The following is a 23,780-nucleotide window of genomic DNA, read 5'->3' on the forward strand; positions in this document are numbered from 1 at the left end:
AGGTGTATATATGTGACTGAAAAGGGGGCGTGGTGATTAGTAGCAGGTGTAGCTAGGAGGGACATATCAGACGGCATTCCTTACACTTTCCCTAGATCCTTCATCTTAAATTTTTCAGCCAGCTTTTCCTTTACTTCCCTGAGTTGATTGTCATCACTGGCTGCAATGTTAAGGTCATCAACCCAAAGAATCAGTATCACCCTCCCATCCTGATACTCTCTGGTGTAGACACAATGGTCAACAGGGTTCTGCCCAAATCCAATTTCAATTAAATGGTCATGCAACACTTTATTCCAATTCCTACCGGACTGCTTCAGTCCGTACAACGACTTATTCAATTTACACACCAATTCGTTGCGTGTGATCTCACCTCGAAACCCTCTGGTTGCTCCATATAAACTTTGCAATCTATAGGGGTATGTAGATAAGCTGTTTTGACGTCCATTTGGTGTAACTCAAGATCATATTGTGCTGACATTTGCATCAGCGCACGTATTTATGTTATGGGGTTAGTGTGTTTGTGTTGTTTTCAATGAGAGAATGCATCTCCTCATTCATGGCGTCCATCCACAGATGTGCATTTGCTGAACTCACTGCCTCTCTGTAATTTTGAGGCAAGTCACTGACTCTATAACAATAGTCAATATTTGCTAGTGTTTGATCACTGCTTTCTACATCAGATACATAGTCTGACAAGTATTGGGGAGGCTTCCTATCTCTCTTAGGGTAGTGGAAATTTTGGTCACACCCTTCTACCAATGTGTCCGCTTGTGCGCCTGTTAACACCCCTTTCAGTTTACTTTGAGTGATTTGTATGATGAATGACTTGTAAGCCTCTGGTAAGCCTTTCATAATCATAGCAATCAGCAGCCCATCGCTGAGAGTCTCTCCCGCATTTCTCAGCGCGGTAATGGAGGTCTCTGCCTGGATAATGTATTCCGTTACAGTCTCCGTTGCTAACTTTTGGAGGGATGTCAGCTCCATGTATAGGCTAATTATACGGGGTTTCCCCGTCCCTGCATAATGGCCTCTTAATATGCGGAGGGCTTTTATCCCATCGTCAGCCGCTTCTCTCATAATTAATGAGAGGCTCTTATCGTCCAAAAATTGGATAAGTTCTGCATATGCTTCTTCATTTTTAACCCTATCTTCATCTGCATTACCTTCCGCGCTGGGGGGGTTCAATATCGTCTGTTTTAGCCCTTGTAGACGCATGTGACCTAGGAACTTCGTCTGTCAGAGTTCGTAATTATTTTCATCCCCATCGAAACATAGTTTGCTCCATCGACTCTCAAAATCTCTCCTGGGCCCATAACCTGTTGCTTGTGCAGCCATTCTGCGGTAGGAAACCGATTGGATGTGATTACCTTTCACGTTGGTACGGAGGGAAAGTAACACACGACCACCATTAGCTTTCTTTCACGGGAACTCACTTAATGGAAGTTAAGCTCCCTCTTTATTTCTCTGACTTCCAGCATGTCAAAATAAAGGACATTCACAATTTGCATAATCAGTAAATGAGAACATGTACAAACAGACAGCCAACAAAAGCGACGCAAAACCTTGCCCCTGGACAGCCATTGGACTTTGTTGTGTAGCAGTATATCAGAATATTCAAATTCAACTTCAAGCAAAGCACGGAACTGACGGTGGTTTAATGCTTTTGCAATTATCTTGTTCACTATCTCGATGACGAGATTCATCACCGCCATACACTCCGATGAGAATGTTTGTGCACACAGCTATGACGCAAATCTTCGTTGACATAAATGTTGACATACACATTCTTACAGCATTGGAAAACGTTAAGAATGTTGGTGTCATGTTTTTCTCCTACAAAAACTATATTAAAACTAGAGGTGTCAATTCCAGGTTCATTGATTAAAAGTCCTCACCAGGGCTTTGCTCAAGCTTGCTAGATTTTCTAATTAGCAATCCAGGTAAAATTAGTGGAATCAACACAATCCAGGAAGCCTGAGCAAAATCCTGGTGAGGACTTTTAATCTATGAACCTGGAATTGACACCTCTAATTAAAACAAAATATATTTCTTTCCCCCATCTTTTTACATTGTCAAACATTTTTGGAAAAGCTCCAGGGAGCCGCTAGGGCAGTGCCAAAGAGCTGCGGGTTGCCGACCCCCGGGCTAGCAGGAGGTAGATGAGTCTGGAGAGGACCCAGCTTCACTAAACAGATCAGGACTGTGGACTAGTCTGTCTGAAGAGTACACAGCTTCAAGTTGCTTTGTCAGATTTTTATGAAATGTGCCATATTTATCAATTCTGAATTTACACGGCAATTGAAATTCATCCTCTGCATTTTACCCATCTGTGCAATTAGAACACACACACACACACACTAGGTGATTACTAGGGAGCTGTGGTGCACATGTGCCCAGAGCGGTGGGCAGCCCTAGCCCGGAGCCCGGGGAGCAGTTGGGGTTAGGTGCCTTGCTCAAGGGCACCTCAGTCATGGCCTCAGGTCTGGGAATCAAACCCACGACCCTCCAGTCACAATACCAGTTCCCTACCACAGGACCATGACTGCCCCAAACACATGCAGGCAGGTCTGTGTGTTTTAGAGGAGACATGAACCAGCGTTCAGACTAGTGGTGGTGTTACTGTACTGGAAATGGTCTGTTTACAGCAAACTATACAAATTAATCTGTTATGTCTGATGATTTCTACTAATTGTATCTACTAATTCTGTGTTTCTGTGAACATAAAACGCCGTGGTAATAATATGGGATAATTCCCAAGGTAAATAATATGGCCAACAGCCAGCATCTCAATATTCAGACAACATTCACAATCCTTGATGGTCATGTGACTTGGGTTATTCCAGCGGTTATTAACTAGCACAGAGAGGTCTTGATGGTCATGTGACCAGGGTTACTCCAGTGGTTATTAACTAGCACAGTGAGCTCTTAATGGTCATGTGACCAGGGTTACTCCAGCAGTTATTAACTAACACAGAGAGCTCTTGATGGTCATGTGAGCAGGGTTACTCCAGCGGTTATTAACTAGCACAGAGAGGTCTTGATGGTCATGTGACCAGGGTTACTCCAGCGGTTATTAACTAGCACAGTGAGCTCTTGATGGTCATGTGACCAAGATTACTCCAGTGGTTATTAAGTAGCACACTAAGCTCTTGATGGTCATGTGACCAGGGTAACTCCAGCAGTTATTAACTAGCACACTAAACACTTGATGGTCATGTGACCAGGGTTAATCCAGCGGTTATCAACTAACACAGTGAGCTCTTGGTCATGTGACCAGGGTTACTCCAGCGGTTATTACAGTTTTTCTCAGTTGATTTGGTTAATTTCTCACATCATGGTTTACATTGGCATCACAACTAGTGCATTTCTCAAAACAGTTAGTGCAAACAGCAAAACTCAATGAAATACCTGCAAAAGCACATTGTTCTGTCCATTCGTCCAATGCTGAGAAGCCCGGCATTATTAACGCACACTCTCCGAATCCGTTGAATTAAAAGTTATTTATTGCATACAAGTGAAATGTTGATATAATCCATGATCCGTCATTCTTAACTGCATATTATGAAAATGGTTAAAATTAAAGCGTGGTCAAAAAAAATGTGTTTACCAAGCCTCCCACTAGCCTTCCCACTAGCGTTTCCCCAAACTATCCTACGTCATATAACCTTGTGACCAAAAAACTCAGGTGCGTCAATTTAACTAATAAAAAATAATAAGTGTATGCAAAATGGCTGTAACATTCCGGCCCCTAATTTTGGTATAACAAAATTACCACAAATGTACACAGTCATATAATTTCCAACATTGTCCCACGATATAGGTATCATAGCCACACATCACAAAGCCACACATCAGAACATAGTTCTCAAAGTTCATTGTGAATGTCCATTCGATCTTTCTCTTTAAGCATCCACGGTTCGAAGCCAGGAATTATACATACCACGACTGATACATTAATGTGTCCATTTAGCAAAAGTCTAAACCACCAAAAGCCTTTACATATGTTCAGCCTCGAGTAAAAGGCATAACTTGGTGATGGGCCTTTCCAATTCATTAGTTCAGTGGTTCCCAAACTTTTTCTGCCGTGCCCCCCTTTAGTAGATGAGAATATTTTTGCGCCCCCCCTACACCCCCCCTCCCCATATTGACTAGGGATGTGTTGAAAACTTACAAAAACAATAGGTTCACAACTTTGGTCAGACATGAAAAAAATAAACTGCAAGAAACCTTTTAAATGGTTCAAGAATTCTAAATATAATTTAAAATAAATAAAGAGATGAAATAAGAGAAACAGCAATGCATATGCGGTTAGTTTGCAAGCGCAGACATCACGCAGAGCACAAAGCATGTAACGGCCAGAAATATGTGTACTGTCTCTTTAAGGGAGCGAGTTGAGTGCGCGTATGGAATATTGTTGTTTTTTTAGCTTTCTGCCGAGTCAGACCACTGCTCTTTATTTCATTTCTGTAAGTAACGCATTAAATGAGATTTGGACAACTCACCAGTTCATGTATCAACAGTGAAGTATTGCTGGAGCCCAGGTTTATTTTGGTCAACCAGCAAATAAACGGACTAAGTGGAATACCACCAGCGCGAATATTAAGGTTGAACTAACTCCGAAAAGCAAGCAATATAAGCATAGAATTAGACTGAATAGATCTGTTTTTATGGATCGGTCACATTGTCACCGATACCCGATCTAGAATTTTTTCAGATATTAATATCGGAATCGGTGCATCCCTAATATTGACACATGTGCACGTTTTACTTTCAAGCTCCGCGCCCCCCCTGCAATAGCTCCGCGCCCCACCTAGGGGGCGCGCCCCCCACTTTGGGAACCACTGCATTAGTTCGTGTTTTGACACGTACTTTGCGCACAAACCCATTGACGTCTTGCATAGTTTCCACAATCCTTCCTGTACACCATGAATTTCTAGGGGCTGAATCGTTTACTATTAGGACTAGGTCCCCGATTGAGAAACTTCGGCGTGGTTTATGCCATTTTTGACGGAGCTGCATTAAAGGAAGATACTCTTTGGCCCATCTTTTCCAAAACAGATCACTAATATATTGAACCTGTTTCCACCGTCGTCTTCCGTAAGTCTCCTGTTTATCGAACAATCCAGGTGGTAGAGTGGGTTTCACTTTCAACAGCAGTAGGTGGTTTGGTGTTAGTGTAGTATAGTTATAGAGCCCGCTAGGGGGTGCTAGAGGGGAGGAGTGAAGGGAAGAGAGAAGTGTAGCGGGAGTAGATGACGAAGGGGAATAAAGGAAAAAGACTTAAAGTAATCAACAGGTCTCATTATTGAACAACACAACATTTATGGCGACGAGGATAAACAAAGAATCAAGACACATTAAAGTGAAGAGAAGAACGACACGGATTTAACGTTCCGAACCGACTTTAGAAACTTTAGGACCTGATTGCATTTTGTGAGCTAGCAGAGTTAGCGTGATCTGCACAACGAAATGGCGGACGAGCCTACGGGAAATGCTAATGGACAAGCACAGCCAGGTGGGAATACGATGGTACAAATATTACCACCAAATTCTTTGAATATGGGAGTAGCAGATCTGTACACGGAATATAAATTGTGGATGGACTCGTATAAGATTTTCGAAATTGCCAGTGGATCCATACACAGCACGGATGAGGTGAGAAGAGCTACTTTGCTACATTGTATAGGAACCTCCGTCCAACGTATTTTTGCTAACTTAGAAGGTCCGAAGGACACTTATCAGCAGACAATAACCGTGCTGGACAAATACTTTACACCACGGAGAAATGTAGTGCTCGAGAGGCATAAATTTAGACAGAGAACTCAGGCTCAGGACGAGACTATTGATGCATATGTGAATGCACTCCGGGAACTGGCCAGATCGTGTGACTTTGCAGGGCTAGAATCAGACATGATACGGGACCAAATTGTGGAGAAATGTGCAAATAGAAGGCTTTGTGATAAGCTGTTGCAGGAGGATGGACTTACATTGGAGAGAACACTCACAGTAGCAAGAGTTTTTGAAGCTGCACAAGCAGAAGCCAAAACGCTGTCAGACGGCAATAGACTAAAGGATAGTACTGTGAACTTTACCAAAGACAGACACACACAGCCTCAATGGTTTGAAAAGAAGGGCCCTGTCAAGAAAGGAGATTGTGATGAGGAAAACAATGTATGTTACAGATGTGGATTGACTAACCACAAGGCAGATGACTGTGGGGCCAGAACAGCTAAATGCATGTATTGCAAGAAAGTGGGTCATTATGCACGAGTTTGCAGAAAGAAGACTACGGACAAAGAGAGTGGTTATGGAAACACTGATCTAAAACAAAGAAAATCAGAGTCAGGCAGGACCAAACCAGAGAGATTGAGAAATGTCGATGAATACAGCTCAGACGATTCTGACGAGTTTGTTTATTCTGTTGACCCTGAAGGAAAAGAACCAATACGGATTAATGGACAAATAGTGCGAATGGTAATAGACACAGGAAGTAGTAGTAACTTTATATCTGACAGTCTTTACAATAGACTTTTCAAAACAAACACAAAGCTGAAATTAACAACGAAAAAGTTTTATGCATATGGACAGAAAACACCATTACCATGCATTGGATTTTTCGAAGCTGAATTTTACTGGAAGGGAAACAGAATGAAGGACGATGTCTATGTGATCAGAGGCAATGCTGAGCCACTGTTAGGACGGAAGTCTAGCTTTACACTGAACATACTGAACAAGAGAGAGACAGTCAGTGCAGTACAACAGTCTCAAAGATTTCAGAACCTGTTTAAAGAATATGGAGAACTATTCAAAGGATTGGGAAATGTAAAGGGGTACACACACAAGATAACAGTAGATAAGTCTGTACCACCTGTGGCACAGAAATTAAGACAAATTCCATATCACATGAAAGAAGCTGTGAATCAAGAATTGGACAAAATGCTTGAACAGAACATAATTGAAGAAGTAAATGAAGGATCTGAGTGGGTTTCGAATTTACTGCTCACGCCAAAGAAAGATACAGTAGAGTTGAGGCTCTGTGCAGACCTCAGAGAGGTGAACAAAGCGGTGATTAGGGAAAGACACCCAGTACCGACTGTAGATAGCATTCTCCAAGCAGTTCAGGGATCTAAAGTCTACGCAAAACTGGATGCAAGGAAAGGCTTCTGGCAAATTGACTTAGATCCAGAGTCAAGACACCTGACCACATTCATTACACACCGAGGTTGCTACAGGTACAAAAAGGTACCATTTGGATTATCATCAGCACCAGAGGCTTATCAGAAGGCTATGGATTTATTGCTTAGTGGTATGCCGGGAGTAGTGTGTTACATGGATGACATGGTCTTATATGCAGATGACGAGGAACAGCTAGAAGAAAGACTGAGGAGAGTGTTCAAAAGATTTCAGGAGAGAGGACTGACACTTAACAAAGACAAATGTGTGTTAGGATTGAATCAGATTGAAATACTAGGTCATGTGATCTCAGGAGAGGGAATAAAGCCTGATCCAAGAAAAGTGGAAGCAATAAGCAAGGCACCAAGACCCGAGAACATTTCACAACTACGTTCATTTTTAGGTACATGTGGATTTTTGATGAAATTCATACCAGATTATGCAAACATGTCCGAACCACTCAGGAGACTGACACGAAAGGGTGAAGAATGGCAGTGGACCACAGAGACTGAAAAGTCTTTTAAAGACATGAAAAGAGCACTGGTAAGTCAACCATGCCTAGCTTACTTCAAGTTAGACGCACCGACCACTGTAATTGCTGATGCCAGTCCAATAGGATTAGGAGCTGTTCTACTTCAAAAACAGTCCACTGGACAAAACAAACCAATAGCATATGCAAGTCGCTCTTTAACTGCCACGGAAAGACGATATTCACAAATTGAACGAGAGGCTCTTGGATGTGTTTGGGCTGTAGAGCACTTTAGAACATACCTATGGGGCGGCAAGTTTACCATACAAACAGACCATAAGCCACTGATCTATATGTTCAATCCAGAAAAAGCAACAATGTTGCCACCACGAATTCAGAGACTGGGGATGAGACTGCATCCATTTGAATACAAAATTGAACACGTGGTTGGTAAATGTAACATAGCAGACTCTCTCTCTAGACTGCCCTTGTCTGCCGCAGAATGTAGTAAGTACGTTGACACATACATGGAGAGGGTACTCTCCATACTCGCAAGTGAAGTACCAGCCATGACACTCGAGGACATCAGAAAAGACACACAAGAAGACAATACTCTGAACCAACTTATATCAATTATTGAGACAGGACAATGGCCAACAAACATGACGGAGGAGTTGCAACCATATAAGAGATGTGCAGAGGAATTGTCGACCCACAACGGACTGATCCTTAGGGCCCACAGGATTGTGCTGCCCAAAAGCAAAACAAGACAGGCCATGAACATTGCACACGAAACACACCAAGGAATAGTAAGGACAAAACAGTCTTTGAGAAACAAATTTTATTGGCCTAATATGGATATTGACATTGAAAGATTGATTAGACACTGTAATACGTGCATTCTGAACCAACCTCTGCATGACGATCAACCACTTCAGCCACTGGAGTTGCCCCCAAAGCCATGGACAAAGCTAGGTGTGGATCTAGTAGGCCCTATAGATAATAAGCATATACTGACAGTAATTGATTACTATACGTCTTACCCAGAAGCAGTAGTTGTGTCTGATATATCTTCACAGACAGTTACTGGAGAACTAATGAAGATATTTGCAAGGTTTGGATACCCCCTGGAGGTAGTGACTGATAATGGAAGGCAATTTGTGTCCACTCTTTTTGACTCTTTTCTGAAAACCTGTGGAATCAAACATATCAGAGCATCCCCTTACTATCCAAAGAGTAATGGCAAGATTGAGCGCTTCCATCGCTATCTGAAGAAGGCTTTCAGAGTCAGTGAGTGTGAAGGAAAGCGTTGGACAGACGAACTGTCAAAGATCCTGATGGCGTATCGTACAACCACCCACAGAGCATCTGGGGAAACCCCAGCTTATCTCATCTTTGGGAGGGATATGCGCAACAAACTACCTCATTGGGGAGAAGAAGAAAATGAGAACAGAGACATAAGAAAGCATCATGATGAATATAAGAAGAAAATGAAAGAGTATGCTGACAAGAAACATGGAGCAAAAGAACATGGTTTTGAGGTCGGAGACATTGTATACATTGCAAATCTGGAGAACAACAAGTTGGATTCAAGATACAAAGATGTGCGTTATGTTATAGTAAGGAGTACCTCTGACTCTTCCTTTGAGCTGGTCAACACTGAAAATGGAAGTAGAGTTATGAGGAATGTCAAACACCTCCGACATGCACCCATAATAGGGGAGGTCAACATCCCAGAACCAGAGACTCCGGACTTAGACATTAGGGCACCCGAGGATTTACTACAGTCACAACACTTGCCAACTGAGACTCCTCAAGAGACTGTCACAGTACCGGAAACCGCACTTGCAGATGAACTTACCACCAGATCTGGGAGGGTTATCAGGAAGCCAGCTCGCTACAGAATGTAGAATTGAAAAAAAATAATGTGGGAAATGGTTTTGTTTTAGTAGTTAAGGTGGTTTAAAACGTGTTTTATTATGTGAGGTTCTATGTTGGAAATGTTACTAGGCCACAAGATGTTCAATTTAGTTGGGCTAGAAGTTAAAATCCTACAAGGGAAGGAAAATGTAGTATAGTTATAGAGCCCGCTAGGGGGTGCTAGAGGGGAGGAGTGAAGGGAAGAGAGAAGTGTAGCGGGAGTAGATGACGAAGGGGAATAAAGGAAAAAGACTTAAAGTAATCAACAGGTCTCATTATTGAACAACACAACAGTTAGTGCTTCAAGATCGTGTGGGTCATCACTGGACGGTGTTATTGGTCGATCATTCAGAATAGCCTCAACTTCACAAAATATGGTGCTGAGAGATTCATCAACTGTCTGTTGCTTAATGACAGAACACAGGATCCTTTTAATCTGCTGTACAAGACGTTCCCAGACGCCACCATGGTGTGCTCCATAAGGTGAATTAAAAGTCCATTTTATGCCATCCTGTGCAAGTGTTGTCTTGACTGTATTTTGATTAAAGTTTTGCATCGCTTGTTTTAGCTCACGGTTTGCACCTATGAAATTCGTTCCATTATCTGACCTTATTTCTTTGACTTGTCCCCTTCGACAAATAAACCTTCTTATTGCATTGATACAGGAATCTGTGTCAAGAGAATGAGCCACTTCTAAGTGGATAGCACGACATGTTAAACATGTGAAAAGAACACCATATCTTAATGGTCTGTCTTCCTCTTTTAACCTCAATAGGTCCAAAGTAATCCATTCCGACCAAAGTGAATGGAGGTAGATCCATTGAAAGTCTGTCAGATGGAAGGTCCGACATTTTTTGTTCTCCTGGTTTCTGATACCGTCGATGGCATGTCATGCATTTTTTGATGATCTTTCTAGCCAAGGAGTTGGCATGAGGAATCCAATACTGTCGTCGAAGTGTGGACAGCATGTGATTTCGACCACTATGGCCAACTTTCTCATGTACATAACGGAGAACAAGTTCTGAGACATTGCTATTCTTAGGTAAAATGGCAGGATGTTTTGCCTCTTCAGGTAATGCGGATTTGCTCAGCCGACCACCTACTCTAAGGATACCATCTGATATTTCAGGATCCAGTTTACGTAGATGACTGCATTTCTTTATGGATTTTCCATTGCTCAGATCTGAGATTTCCTCAGAGAAGTGTTGTCTTTGCACCAGTACAATGATTGACTTCTCTGCTTTGTCAAGATCCTCCAATGAAAGTTGATTAGTCAGTCCTTTTTTGTCAACATTGGAACTGATTTTGGAATCTGCGTTGTTTGTTCTTTTTCCTTCCTCACATCTGTATTTCAGTGTGTCTTTGAACTTTAAAAGCCAGGCCACTGCCAGTTTCAGGCTTTTCCAATTGGAAAAATATGAAAGTAGCCTTCTCATGGAACAAGACTCTTCCATAAGCTCAACAGTTGCAGTATTAACAAAGGTTTTTTGTTTGATCTCAGGATCATTGTCTTGGACAACGTCCATTTTAATTGTTCCTGGCCAAGGAGAGAGGTCATGAAGAAACGCTGGTCCAGTTATCCATGTTTTGCACCGAAGAAAAGCTTTAGCTGATAAGCCACGTGAAGCTGCATCGGCTGGGTTCTCATTTGAAGAAATATATCTCCACTGATTCACCTTCGACAGGGAGTGAATAATCGAGACTCGATTTGCAACGTAAGTCTTGAATCTTTTGCTTGTGTTTGCAATGTACTGTAGAACTGTTGTGCTATCTGACCAAAAAACAGACTCTACTAAAGAGAATTGCAACTCTGTTTCCAACATGTGATCCAGTCGTACAGCTAGAACAGCTGCTGCTAGCTCCAATCTGGGAATAGTAGTACACTTTAATGGTGCTACTTTAGCTTTTCCAAAAACAAAAGACACATGGACCTCATTCTTAGCGTTTGTGAGCTGAAGGTAGGAGACTGCGCCGTAGCCCACCTCACTAGCATCACAGAAGTGATGCAGCTGTGCACATGTAATATCACCAAAGCCTTTAGGATAAAAACTTCTGTCAACGCTAAAAGCATCAAGAAGGTGAAGCGACGCAAGCCACTTTTCCCACGTGCATGCTACGTCTTGTGGTATTTTCTCATCCCAGCCGAGCTTCAGCTTACATAAAGTTTGTACAATTTGTTTTGCCACGAGAATAATGGGCGCCAGAAAGCCTAAGGGGTCATAAATCGAGCAAACGATGGACAAAATGCCCCTTCTTGTTATTTGATGTGGCTTGATGGCTATGCAAAATATAAAGACATCCTTTTCAGCATCCCACTGTACCCCAAGTGCTCTTTCCATTGGTAGTTGCTCCTTCATTAGATCCAGGGTTCTCACTGCCTTTACTTTATCCTTTTCAGGAATGGCAGAGAGCATAGCACGTTCATTGCTAATCCACTTATTCAATCGAAAGCCACCTCTTGAGCATAGTTCAGTGAGCTGTTGATATAAAAACACAGCCTGCTCTTTACTGTCAACAGCTTTCAATCATCGACATAAAAGTTTTGTCGAATGGTATTTGTTACCTCTTCTGCATATTCATCTTGATGATCATCTGCTGTTTTAAGCAAAGCAAAAGTTGCACAGCTTGGTGATGATACGGCTCCAAAAACATGCACAGTCATTCTGTGCTCTTCAAGATCCTTAGAAAGGTCTCCGTTTGGCCACCAAAGAAAGCGCAGGAAGTTACGGTCTTCCTTTGCTACCCGGACCTGATGAAACATCCCTTCTATATCAGTAATGAAGGCAACGGGGCCTTGACGAAAGCGAAGCAATACACCCAGCAGGGTATTTGTCAGATCAGGGCCCTGGAGCAGTTCTTTGTTTAGAGAGGTTCCACCAAACACTGCTGCACAATCAAACACCACACGCAGCGTCTTTTTGCAACGATGATAAACACCATGATGTGGCACATACCACACTCTTCCAGTCTCAGGCTGCAACTCACTTTTGGGAACAGTTTCAGCGTATCCTTTAGTCATGATGTCATTCATAAAGGTATTATATTCGTCATAGAATGCTGGATTCTTTGCAAACTTCTTTAACAGATGCTGAGCTCTTTGGTGAACTATTTGCTTATTGTTGGGCATCATCACATTGGGATTGCGAAACGGAAGTCTCAAGTGATAGTGACCATTTTTAAGTTCAGCTGACTCTGAAGCTATCTTCAAAAACCGCTGATCTTCTTGTGACAATTCGTACTTTTCTCCATGATGCTGTTCCATGAATTCATGATTGTAATGTTCTATTAACAAGCTTTCCAGATTCGCAATAGATATCCTATTGACCTGTACAGAGCAATTATCCTTTCCATTTGCTCCAAAGCCAAGTGGGCCATTGACAACCCAGCCAAGAAGGGTCTTAACAGCATAGGGCCCATCACCTACACTGTTTATTATTTGCCAAGGTTCCAAGGCTCTTGGTGCATTGACACCTATTAGCAGCCCAATGCTAGCATCGATTGGTGTCAGTTTAACATCCTTAAGGTAAGGCCATGCCTTTATGTCTATGTTTTTTGGAATGTTGTCACATGTAACTGGAATTGAAGTCTGTGTAAATACATCAGGTAGTTTAAGGAATTGGTCACTGTCCAATGCTGCAACTTCTATGCCAGTAATTCTACAGCTGCTTATTGGCTTTTCCTGGCCCATTGTTTAACAGGATTCTTGTTTTCTTACCATGAGCATTAAGTTGCATGGACAACTCCTCAGTGCAAAATGTTGCTGAGCTGCCAGGATCGAGGAAAGCATATGTTTGTATGCATTTTGTTCCTTTTTCCATTTTCACCTTAACAGGTACGATAGCCAGGGTGCACTCTTTCAGGCCAGCCCCAGTTCCGGCCCCAGTATAGCCACCAGTTACGAAGGAGACAACTGCATTAACATCTACTGGTTCTTTATCACTTCGTTTATTTTGTTTCTCCTTTATTTGTATGTGCAAAATAGTTGGGTGAGTTTGTTTACACACGCTGCAGGACATGCGTTTCTGGCAACTTTTGCTCATGTGTCCTTTTTGTAAGCATCCAAAGCACATTCCATTGGCCTTCAGGAACTCAACCTTTTCCTTATTTAATTTGGCTTTGAACGTCTCACAAATTTCCAGTGAATGATTTCTGTTACAAAACATGCAGGGTTGTGTAAAGGCACTTAAACTGCAAACTGAATCAGGAGCTTTGTCATTAGTCTGATACTGCAGACTGGTACGCTCAGAAAGTGACATTGGTGCGACAGCCGTAGCAAAACTGCTCCCCCTGCTGTTTGTCTTTGAAGCAACTTTATTTTGCATTTTTGTCTCCTGAGATTTATTTGTTGGGACTTTGAATTTCTCCGAAGACTGGATCCAGCATTGAGCGAGACTGCATATCAATGAAAGCAAGTAAATCTTTAAACGTAGCTCTCTGTTTGGTTTTATCATATATGTTACAAACAACTGTTCTTCATTTATCCCTAAGTTTAAACGGTAATTTTGACACAATCATCTTTAAATTGGATGGGGTTTCAAGATCTACAACATAACCCATATCTTGCATTGTGTTATGGCAGCTTCTCAGGAAGATCGCGTAAGATCTAAGACCGACTGCATCCTCTGCCCTAATAGCGGGCCATTTCAGAGCCTTGTCCATAAAAGCAGACGTAATTTTGATTTTATTTCCATAGTGCCATTCCAGTTGTTCTTTAGCTTCCTTGTATCCTTTAGCCGGTGGCATATGAAAACAACTACGCACAAGATTTCTTGGTTCTCCTGATGTGTATTGCTCTAGGTAGTACAGCCTTTGTTGTGTGTTGTCCGTTTTGGCTTCGATAGTCCGCTCAAAAGCTTTGATAAAAGAGCTAAATTGAAGCGGGTCACCGTGAAAGACAGGAATCTCTCTCGGTGGTAATTGAGACAATGCATGTTGCTTCACCAACAGCTCTGTAATTTCATTTTGTCTATTTAGGACATCAAGAAGTGGGTTTTCCTCGCTTAAGTGTTTAATGCCTCTTGGACTTTCCTTTACTTTTTGTGTCTCCACTGTACCCCGATATGGAGTTGTGTGTTGTATTGTAAATAGTTGGTCGGAACACGCTCTTTGTTTTGCTTGAACCCTTTTTTCTGTCGTTGGAGTAATATATTCAGTTGATGTTCTGGACAAACCTGCAAGAGTACTGATCTCCGCATCTTCATTTTGTTATTCTGATAATAGCACTTTTAATTTGGCCTCAGCCGTGTCTATTTTGGTCTGCAATTTGAGCTTTTCTTTCTTTGCTTTTATGTGCGCTTCTTCCATGTCCAACTCAATTTGCTCATCCATTAATTGAGACTGCGCGGCCAATACAGCGCATTGTACTCGTGCTGCGGACAGAGCGCTGGACACTTTACTGGCCCGACTTGATGCGTTACTGACAGCCTTTTCCGCGGCTTGGGAAACACTGTCATGCGACATTATAATATCGGCTACAGCTTGTACAGGTTGCTCACCCACAGAATCAGCATGTAGCCAAAATTCGACACCACTTAGAAACTCATTATAATGCGCCAACTTTGGTTCAAACCAATCGTTTTGATCGTGTTCCTTTTCTTCATCAGACAATAAAGACTGGACAAGTTCATGTAACTCTGTAAACTCCATCATATAATCACGGAAAGCTACAAGCTGCTGTTGCACTTCATCTATGGTGTCGCCAGCTTCTATTAAGGCATTTATTTCATTGCTTTTTCGTGTAAGGACACCCAGTTTTCCTCTACGAGATGCAATTAATTTAAACAATTGTTTTTCTCTTTTAATGACCTCCTCATCCTCGTTCATTACGTGTCCCAGCATTATTCTGTCTTTTCCCAGACTGAATCGAAGATCTGTAATGTTTTCCTTAGCGCAGCGGCCCAAGCTTACTCAAAACACCAGTTTACTCACGACTCGCCGCCACAGCCGGAGCTTCCACACCACAGATCCATGATTCCATTTTCCGCTCCGTGACTCCACAAACTCCTAGAACATTTTTTTTTACTTTGTTCTGTCCATTCGTCCAATGCTGAGAAGCCCGGCATTATTAACGCACACTCTCCGAATCCGTTGAATTAAAAGTTATTTATTGCGTACAAGTGAAATGTTAATATAATCCATGATCCGTCATTCTTAACTGCATATTATGAAAATGGTTAAAATTAAAGCGTGGTCAAAAAAAATGTGTTTACCAAGCCTCCCACTAGCCTTCCCACTAGCGTTTCCCCAAACTATCCTACGTCATATAACCTTGTGACCAAAAAACTCAGGTGCGTCAATTTAACTAATAAAAAATAATAAGTGTATGCAAAATGGCTGTAACACACATACTTCACTCAAAATTCTTTGTTTTTGCCCCAAAATCAAATATTTAGGTCACTCAATTTGTCAGTGCCATCAGAGTATCTTGTCTGTGTGCCATTGCCTATGAACAAGGCAGTCAAAATACTTAGTCATGTTGTCAGTGCAACTATAAGTCACAGTCAGTGTAGACTGTATATTCTGATGGAAACTAGCGATGCTTTTGATTTCAAGAATGCTGCACAATCTGTGGTATATCAAATACATGTTACACACACATACAAACTAATATGGAACAAACTTACACATCACTGTATGTGGGAGACTGATAGCAAGATATTGGACTGGAATCAAATTTGTACAGCAATATTGTTTGACGGTATTGTTCGCACTACAATTTGTTGACAAAACAAGTCTGATTGAAATTCAGAAAAGACAGACAACTGACTGGAAAAACTGCAAAATTAGAAACTTATTCTACACATTCAAAACAACCTGAGCACATACAGCCTCCTCTTGCTGAGGTGTGACTGGAAAAACTGCAAAATTAGAAACTTATTCTACACATTCAAAACAACCTGAGCACATACAGCCTCCTCTTGCTGAGGTGTGAAAATGTAACATATGCTACCACTATGAGCTAGTCTTGATATCCTATATGGTATAAGAATGCAAAAAAAAAATTAATACAGTAACATGTCAGAATGTATGTCAATGTGCAGCATTACAGCAGAGAGCACATTTCTGAATTACACACGTTTTCTCTATGAAATGTTTGAACGATTGAAGACACAGTTGTTCTTCCAATATTCGGCTGCACCCAGCAATCAGCTTCAGCCTTAGTGAGACCATTACTTACATGTAAAACATGGTCCACAATTGTTGCCCTTACTGTATTTCACTGTTTTGTCCCCTCAGCCTTACACCACACAGTCTTACCCCTCTACACCACACAGTCTTACCCCTCTACACCATATGTAGTCTTACTCCTCTACACCACACAGTCTTACCCCTCTACACCACAGTCTTATTTCTCCTATTGGATATTCACCCTATACATGGCCTTGTCTTTCCATTATGAGACTTTGTGAAACTGCAGTGTGTAGCGTCTATAAATGTTTGCCAATTACAGTAAAGGTTCATGAGACACACCTCTGACCTATGGTTGAGACCATTGGGTGATCTAAGCCTTCACCAATTTCCTTTCTTACTGTAACTGAGTGTTCACCTGCAAACAATTTAATCAAATTAGGATAAATTACCAAAATGTAGCAAAAAAAAAAACGAAATAAATAAATGTAAAATGATGCCTTAGAGATTATGACAACATGTTCAGCACTTTTGCATATAATGACCTAGGCCCCCCATACTCAAATATCGGCCCGCGGGCTATCTATTTCTGGCCCGCGAGCTGTTTTGAAAAGTGTTTTTTTTTAGGAATCTTTTTTTTTCAATCGCGCTATCCGCTCTTATTTTGAAATCGCGCACCGCGATCTCAAGACGATTTTTTATGGCAACAACATACAGGTAGCAGACGCCCAAATGCGTTCGCCACCGCCACCCCCCGTCGACAGTTTGCGTCCCCCCCCCCCCCCCCCCCGGAACCGGCACCTTCAGTGATTGAAAAAATAAAATGTGGCCCGTCATCATTTCTATTTGAGTACCCCTGACCTAGGCGATGACCTAAAGACTAAATGTTTGGGAGGGTAAGACAATTCAACAGACAATCCCTACAACACATTTTGATAAACATGACATAAGCAACACATAATGTAAAAAACAACAGACAACTGCCCATGTCCATTTGCAATATGTACAAAAGCATTTGCAAAATGTTAAACACAATGAGAAATGCAATTATGATGTGCACAAGTGACAAGGAGATGTGGAGACTGAATGAACAGTTTTGAGAATTTCAATTCTGATCTGAGAAATGAACCGAATTGACTGAGAAAAACTGTAACTAGCACATCCAGCTCTCCTCCCTTGCGCTTTCTGCTCTCGTTACAGTCCCGGTCGGCCCCAATGGTGGATATATGCAACGTCACTAAGGCTGCCTTTTCCATTTATGTAATACAGGCATGAAAATCTGTCACCTTTCGGCGAAATTCGTCGTTTTGAAGTCGAAAAGGGTGACCTACGTGAATCGTGTAGATCCGAGGAGTTTTTTGTTGGGGGGGGGGGGGGGTCGGGAGATTATATGTATATATTTTAATTATCATATTGACTTAATAAGCAAACAGAGCACTTCCGAAATCTGCAATTTCAATTACACCGTGGCCAGCAGTTTCATAGAGGCCAAATAGCGTTTCAATCATACCAACGTTCTTCATTCATGTTATTAATTTACTGCTAAGCGGGACGAGAAGCAGGACCTAGTGCTACACCGCGGACAAGTCAGAAGAGCGTACATTTACCACTACATTTACCAGATCGTACATTTACCACTACATTTACCAGATCGTACATTTACCACTACATTTACCAGATCGTACATTTCCCAGTGGATTTAATTGGGTTATTAATGGTTTCAATCGTTTTCATATTTTGCGGTAAAACAAAGTTACTGCCGTTCGCTACAGCGTTGAACACCGTCAGAGCCACAAGCTCTTGTGATAAATAGGTAGATAGATGGGCCTATTAAGTTCGCGTCAACCCCGTGTAGTTAACGGTGACATAAAATAAGAAACAAGATTTTTTTCTAGTGTGTCTGTAGTTGTAACTGGTGAATCCAGGGACGTGTGATAACATTCGCACCAGGGCTGAAAAGGTTGAAGATGAAGTTGTAAACTCTTGTCGTTTGAGTCTACCCTTAGCCCATGTTAGAAAATAACATGTATTTTTACACTCATTTTCGCCGCTGATGTATTTATTGGTTCATTAAGACGTAATGGTTTTGACTGAGCCATCTGGAATGGCGAAAGCGGCTTCTCGCGTTTACGATCTGGCTCCATACATTGAATCCATTGACAAGACAGTAAAAAAATTTTTTTTAATGGATTTTACTATATTTTACGGAGCCCGTAAGGTGACATCTTGTAAAAAAAATAATAACGCGTGGCCACAACTTATTAACGCATGTGAACGAGATACTAATGTCGCCTTTCACACGCGACAACAAAGTTTTTTTTTCTCACAGCAAAGCAAGTAGATCCCGGGGATGTTCGCGAACTGACTGCCCAAGGAAGGTAAACCTGGCTTTATATAAAGTAATTCTTAATTATCTTGTTCGCACGCGTTAGTAAGTCGTTCACACGCGTTAGTAAGTCGTGGCCAGGCGTTATTAGCCTATATTTTTTACATGATGTCACCTTACGGGCTCCGTATCACCTGTCGCTGTACCCCCGTACACCAGCAGCCACCCCCCCCCCCCCCCCCCCCGTCGCCGTATCCCCATGACGTCACATGTCAAACCCCCCCCCCCCCCCCCCACATGTCAATGCCCCGTCGCCGTATCCCCATGACGTCACATGCCCCGCCCCCCGGTCTTCTCACCTTTTTAACCCCTGACCCATTTTCATGCCTGGTAATATCGCTGAGCTGATAACCATCGATGGAAACATCATCTGGAATGAACTGGTGTCTATGTCGTTGTAAAGCACATCAAACTACACTCCCAAACTAGTACTCCCTCTGACACCTGACTAGTGTTGTTAGCTCGAGTATTTTATTAGCCAGCGTTCTCACGTTACTCATGATGAGAGAGGAGAGACGTGGCTTATGTGTCCTACCCCAAAAGCTTATATATCCTCCATAATCTTACATGTCCTCTTCTCCATAATCTTACATGTCCTCTTCTCCATAATCCTATATGTCCTCTTCTCCATAATCTTACATGTCCTCTTCTCCATAATCCTATATATCCTCTTCTCCATAATCTTACATGTCCTCTTCTCCATAATCTTACATGTCCTCTTCTCCATAATCTTACATGTCCTCTTCTCCATAATCCTCCTTCGTCTTGTCCTCTATTTCCTTCTGCGTTGTTTCTTCCTCCTTGTTGTCCTGCTTCAGCGTGATCAGCTGATATCAGGAGTAAACAGAGCAGACATGTTGTGCAACGGTGGACTAAGAGAGTGAAAGAAACACTTTCACAGCAGAAAAACAGATCAGGACTCTGGACTAGCCTGTCTGGAGAGGACATAGTGTTTTGTCAGATTTTTATAATGAAATCTTAAAAACATAAAGTGAAACAAGAAAAGTGAAGATCAGGACTGTGGACTAGCCTGTCTGGAGAGGACACAGCTTCACTAAACAGATCAGGACTCTGGACTAGTCTGTCTGGAGAGGACACAGCTTCACTAAACAGATCAGGACTCTAGACTAGCATGTCTAGAGAGGACACAGCTTCACCAAGTCCCATGTCAGATTTTTATAATGAAATGTTAAAAGATAAATAAAGTGAAACAAGAAAAGTAAAGACACTAACGTGATTAAGTGTACCAGGCTGCACACACAGGTCCCCACACACACACACACACACATTGAGACATCATTACTAGTGTGTGTGAGAAAGAGGAGATACAGTGAAACATGTTATTTGATAGAGGTCATAATCATGTGAAATTCTATATGGTTGTGGTGAATTTCTTGTGTTACACTCAAGGTTTCTTTGGTCTGTTGTGCTGCGTCTCTCATTACCCACAAACACATGCAGGCAGGTCTGTGTGTTTAGAGGAGACATGAACCAGCGTTCAGACTAGTGGTAGTGTTACTGTACTGGAAATGGTCTGTTTACAGTAAAATATACTAATTGATCTGTTATGTCTGTTGATTTCTACTAATTGTATCTACTAATTCTGTGTTTTCTGTGAACTCTTTATTCCAACAGATTTAAGTATGATGTTCTTGATAATAAAGAACAGAGAAGATCTGCAGTGGAGTTTCTGCTGAAGCTGATTGTTACAGCAGCAGAGTGTGATGCAGCTACAGGAGAGAGTTTCACTAAACTGCTGACATCTGTGTGCAGCTACACATCCTTCCCTGTGTATTGGAATGATTATCAGTGTGATTTCCTGCTTGATCTGTACTCACATGTGAAGGACTATGAGACTCAAACAGGCAGGAGTGTCCTTCCAGCATTACAGCCAGTTTACCAGTCAGCTCCTGCAGTCTGGTACATAGACCTCTCAGACAGAAAGACCTCCCTCTTCCTAGAAGTGCTGAAACTCCAAACAGTGAAGAAACCAGTAGAGCTGAGAGGCTGGTCAGATGAAGAGAGTGAAGTGAGGAGTTTCCTTCAGTGTCTGCCCTACATCTCCCAGCTCAGGTGAGTGTGAGGCTTTTATACGTATTACATGTGTAATGTTTAAAATGAGGTTTTTTCCTTCAAGGTTTGGCCGTTGTCTTTATTTTTGTGCGTGTCACTGTGAGTGATCAGCAGATGATGAAGGTTAGATGTGTGAATGAAATCTTGATTTGTAGTTGATATGAATTTGAACAATAATCAAGCTTACACATTCTTACAGGATTCAACAAATATAGTTTTGTTGGTTATACCTGTAGTTGGCCTTTTGTAGCTCTGTACAAAAATGTACAGCTTTCCAGGACAATGGATGTGTTTGTTGACATGTAAATTGAATCACAAAATTGTGAAATGTGTACAATACATATTTTGCTTGCTTAGCTGTTTGATAGTGTAACTACCCATGAAGCGTGTTGCCTGAACTCTGTTACGATATGTCCACGTTGTGAGCGAGGGAGGAGATGCCAAGATGTAAAAGAAGGAACACTTATTTAAATACTCTCAAATAAAAAGATATTTGCAATATATACACTAACTGAAGTTCTTTAGATAGATAGATAGATAGATAGATAGATAGATAGATAGATAGATAGATAGATAGATAGATAGATTGATTGATTGATTGATTGATTGATTGATTGATTGGAAACCATGGTAGGCAGTGGACAACATCCCAGGACGTTATACAGACAGGCTCTGGTATCGTGGCTACCCGGCTACAGATCTCAAAAGTGTGGGATCACTTTAAAAAAATGAAAGAGAAATGCATGCAATGCAATATCTGCAAGGCAGATTCCACGGCAGCACAACCGCGATGTACAAGCTTCTGAAAAGGTTGTGACTGATTGTGACAATGTCACAATTTTAGTGAGCTGCTAAAATGAGCGTAAACAGAGCGTTAACTTAGTACTTACTTATCGTGATAGCTGTAAAAGTTAACATTAGCGATGGTTATTTGTTTCATTAGCCTTAGCACGCAATCATGTGTTTTTTGTAACGTCAGTGAGACAAACTTTATGTTTGTGAATAATTCCTTAGTTTCAGGTACCTACCTAATTTGATTTAAATGTATCTAAGTTTGATGCCAGAGACAAATGAAAGAAAGAAAAGATACAAATACATCTTTATTAATGTATTTATTTTTGTTAATAACAAAACGACAACTGTTCCATGTACTCGACGGCTGTTGGAGAAGCTAGGTGATAATCTTAGGCTGGCAACGATGAAGGTTAAACCCAGTAAGTCTAGGAGTGTTTCAATTGTGAAAGGGAAGTTGACACAAGGAAAGTATGTGATGGAGGGAGAAGTAATACCGTCTATTCTGCGTCTATTCTGGAGAAATCAGTTAAGAGTCTAGGTAGGTGGTACACCACAGCACTGAACGACAAAGAGCAGGTTGTAAAGTTAAGGAAGGAAATGGGTGAGGCTATTAATAGTATCGATAAGTCCTTTTTGCCAGGTATATTAAAGTTGTGGTGTTTGCAGTTTGGATTGTTGCCTCGTCTAAGGTGGCCACTGACAGTGTATGATATTCCAATGACTGAAGTTGAGAGGCTAGAAAGGATTGTTAATAAGGCTGTAAGAAAATGGCTTGGGGTTCCACATTGTCTTAGTAGTGTGGCATGGTTTGGGAGAGGAGTGCTAGAACTGCCACTAACAAGCTTAGTTGAGGAGTTTAAATGTGCCAAGGTAGGCAGAGAAATGTTGTTGATGGGGTCGAAAGATGCACTGATCAAAGCAGCGGCACCAGTGACGCGTACAGGAAGAAAGTGGAATTCCCAAGAGGCAACTCAGGCAGCAAAGAGGGCATTGGAGCATAGAGATGTTGTAGGGCAGGTGCAAAATGGGAGGGCAGGACTAGGGTCAGGTGATACATGGAGGGCATTCAGCAAGGCCACATCACCTGAGAGAAGGCGAATGGTGATTGGTTTTATTCGAGAGCAGGAGGAGGAAGTAAGACGGGCAAAAACTGCAGGGTCAGTGGATGAAATGGGAAAGTGTAGAGAAGAGGAGAATCACCTGGCGAGACATGTGGGCATTGGATGCAAGTCGAATAAAGTTTCTTGTGGGAGCTACTTATGATGTGCTTCCAACTCCACAAAATCTTGGGCAGTGGTTGGGTGAGGATCCTACTTGTAAGCTATGTGCAGGAAGTGGTACATTGAAGCACATCCTGTCGGCATGCAAGGTGAGTTTGTCACAGGGACGTTATACATGGAGGCATAATCAGGTACTTAAATCATTGGCAGGTGCACTTGATATGAAGCGGTTGGAAGTTAATGGTATGCCAGTTGCTAGTTCCAATAGAGTAATTAGGTTTGTGTGTGAGGGGCAGCATAGCAAGGAGCCAGCACAGTTTTCAAAAGTTGATGGTAAGTGGGCTGATGCAAGAGATTGGAAGCTGTTGGTTGATGTAGGCTGTAAGTTGCAGGTTCCAGAGTGTATTGTAGTCACAAACTTGAGGCCAGATGTTGTGTTGTATTCTGAAAGTAAGCGGATAGTGTATTTCATAGAGCTAACTGTTCCATTTGAAGACGAAGTTGATGCAGCATATGAAAGGAAAAGTTTGAAGTGGCTGAGGTAAGAGAGCGGGACTGGCAAGCACATATTAGACCTATAGAGGTAGAGGCTAGGGGTTTCGTGGCGAAGTCTGCC

At 41.8% G+C, this 23,780-nt stretch overlaps 1 protein-coding gene across 1 annotated transcript in view; it reads left to right on the top strand.

Annotated features, from left to right (window-relative positions):
• The window catches only part of LOC143523065 (uncharacterized), a 109,817-nt gene that overhangs the window by 13,424 nt on the left and 72,613 nt on the right, over nucleotides 1–23,780 (top strand). The window contains exon 5 of the mRNA XM_077017212.1: nucleotides 20,712–21,149. Within this exon, the coding sequence (XP_076873327.1) occupies nucleotides 20,712–21,149 (438 nt within the window). The remainder of the gene's footprint in view (nucleotides 1–20,711; nucleotides 21,150–23,780) is intronic.

The sequence above is a fragment of the Brachyhypopomus gauderio genome, chromosome 1 (genome assembly GCF_052324685.1).
Source record: "Brachyhypopomus gauderio isolate BG-103 chromosome 1, BGAUD_0.2, whole genome shotgun sequence".
Lineage (NCBI taxonomy): Eukaryota > Metazoa > Chordata > Actinopteri > Gymnotiformes > Hypopomidae > Brachyhypopomus > Brachyhypopomus gauderio.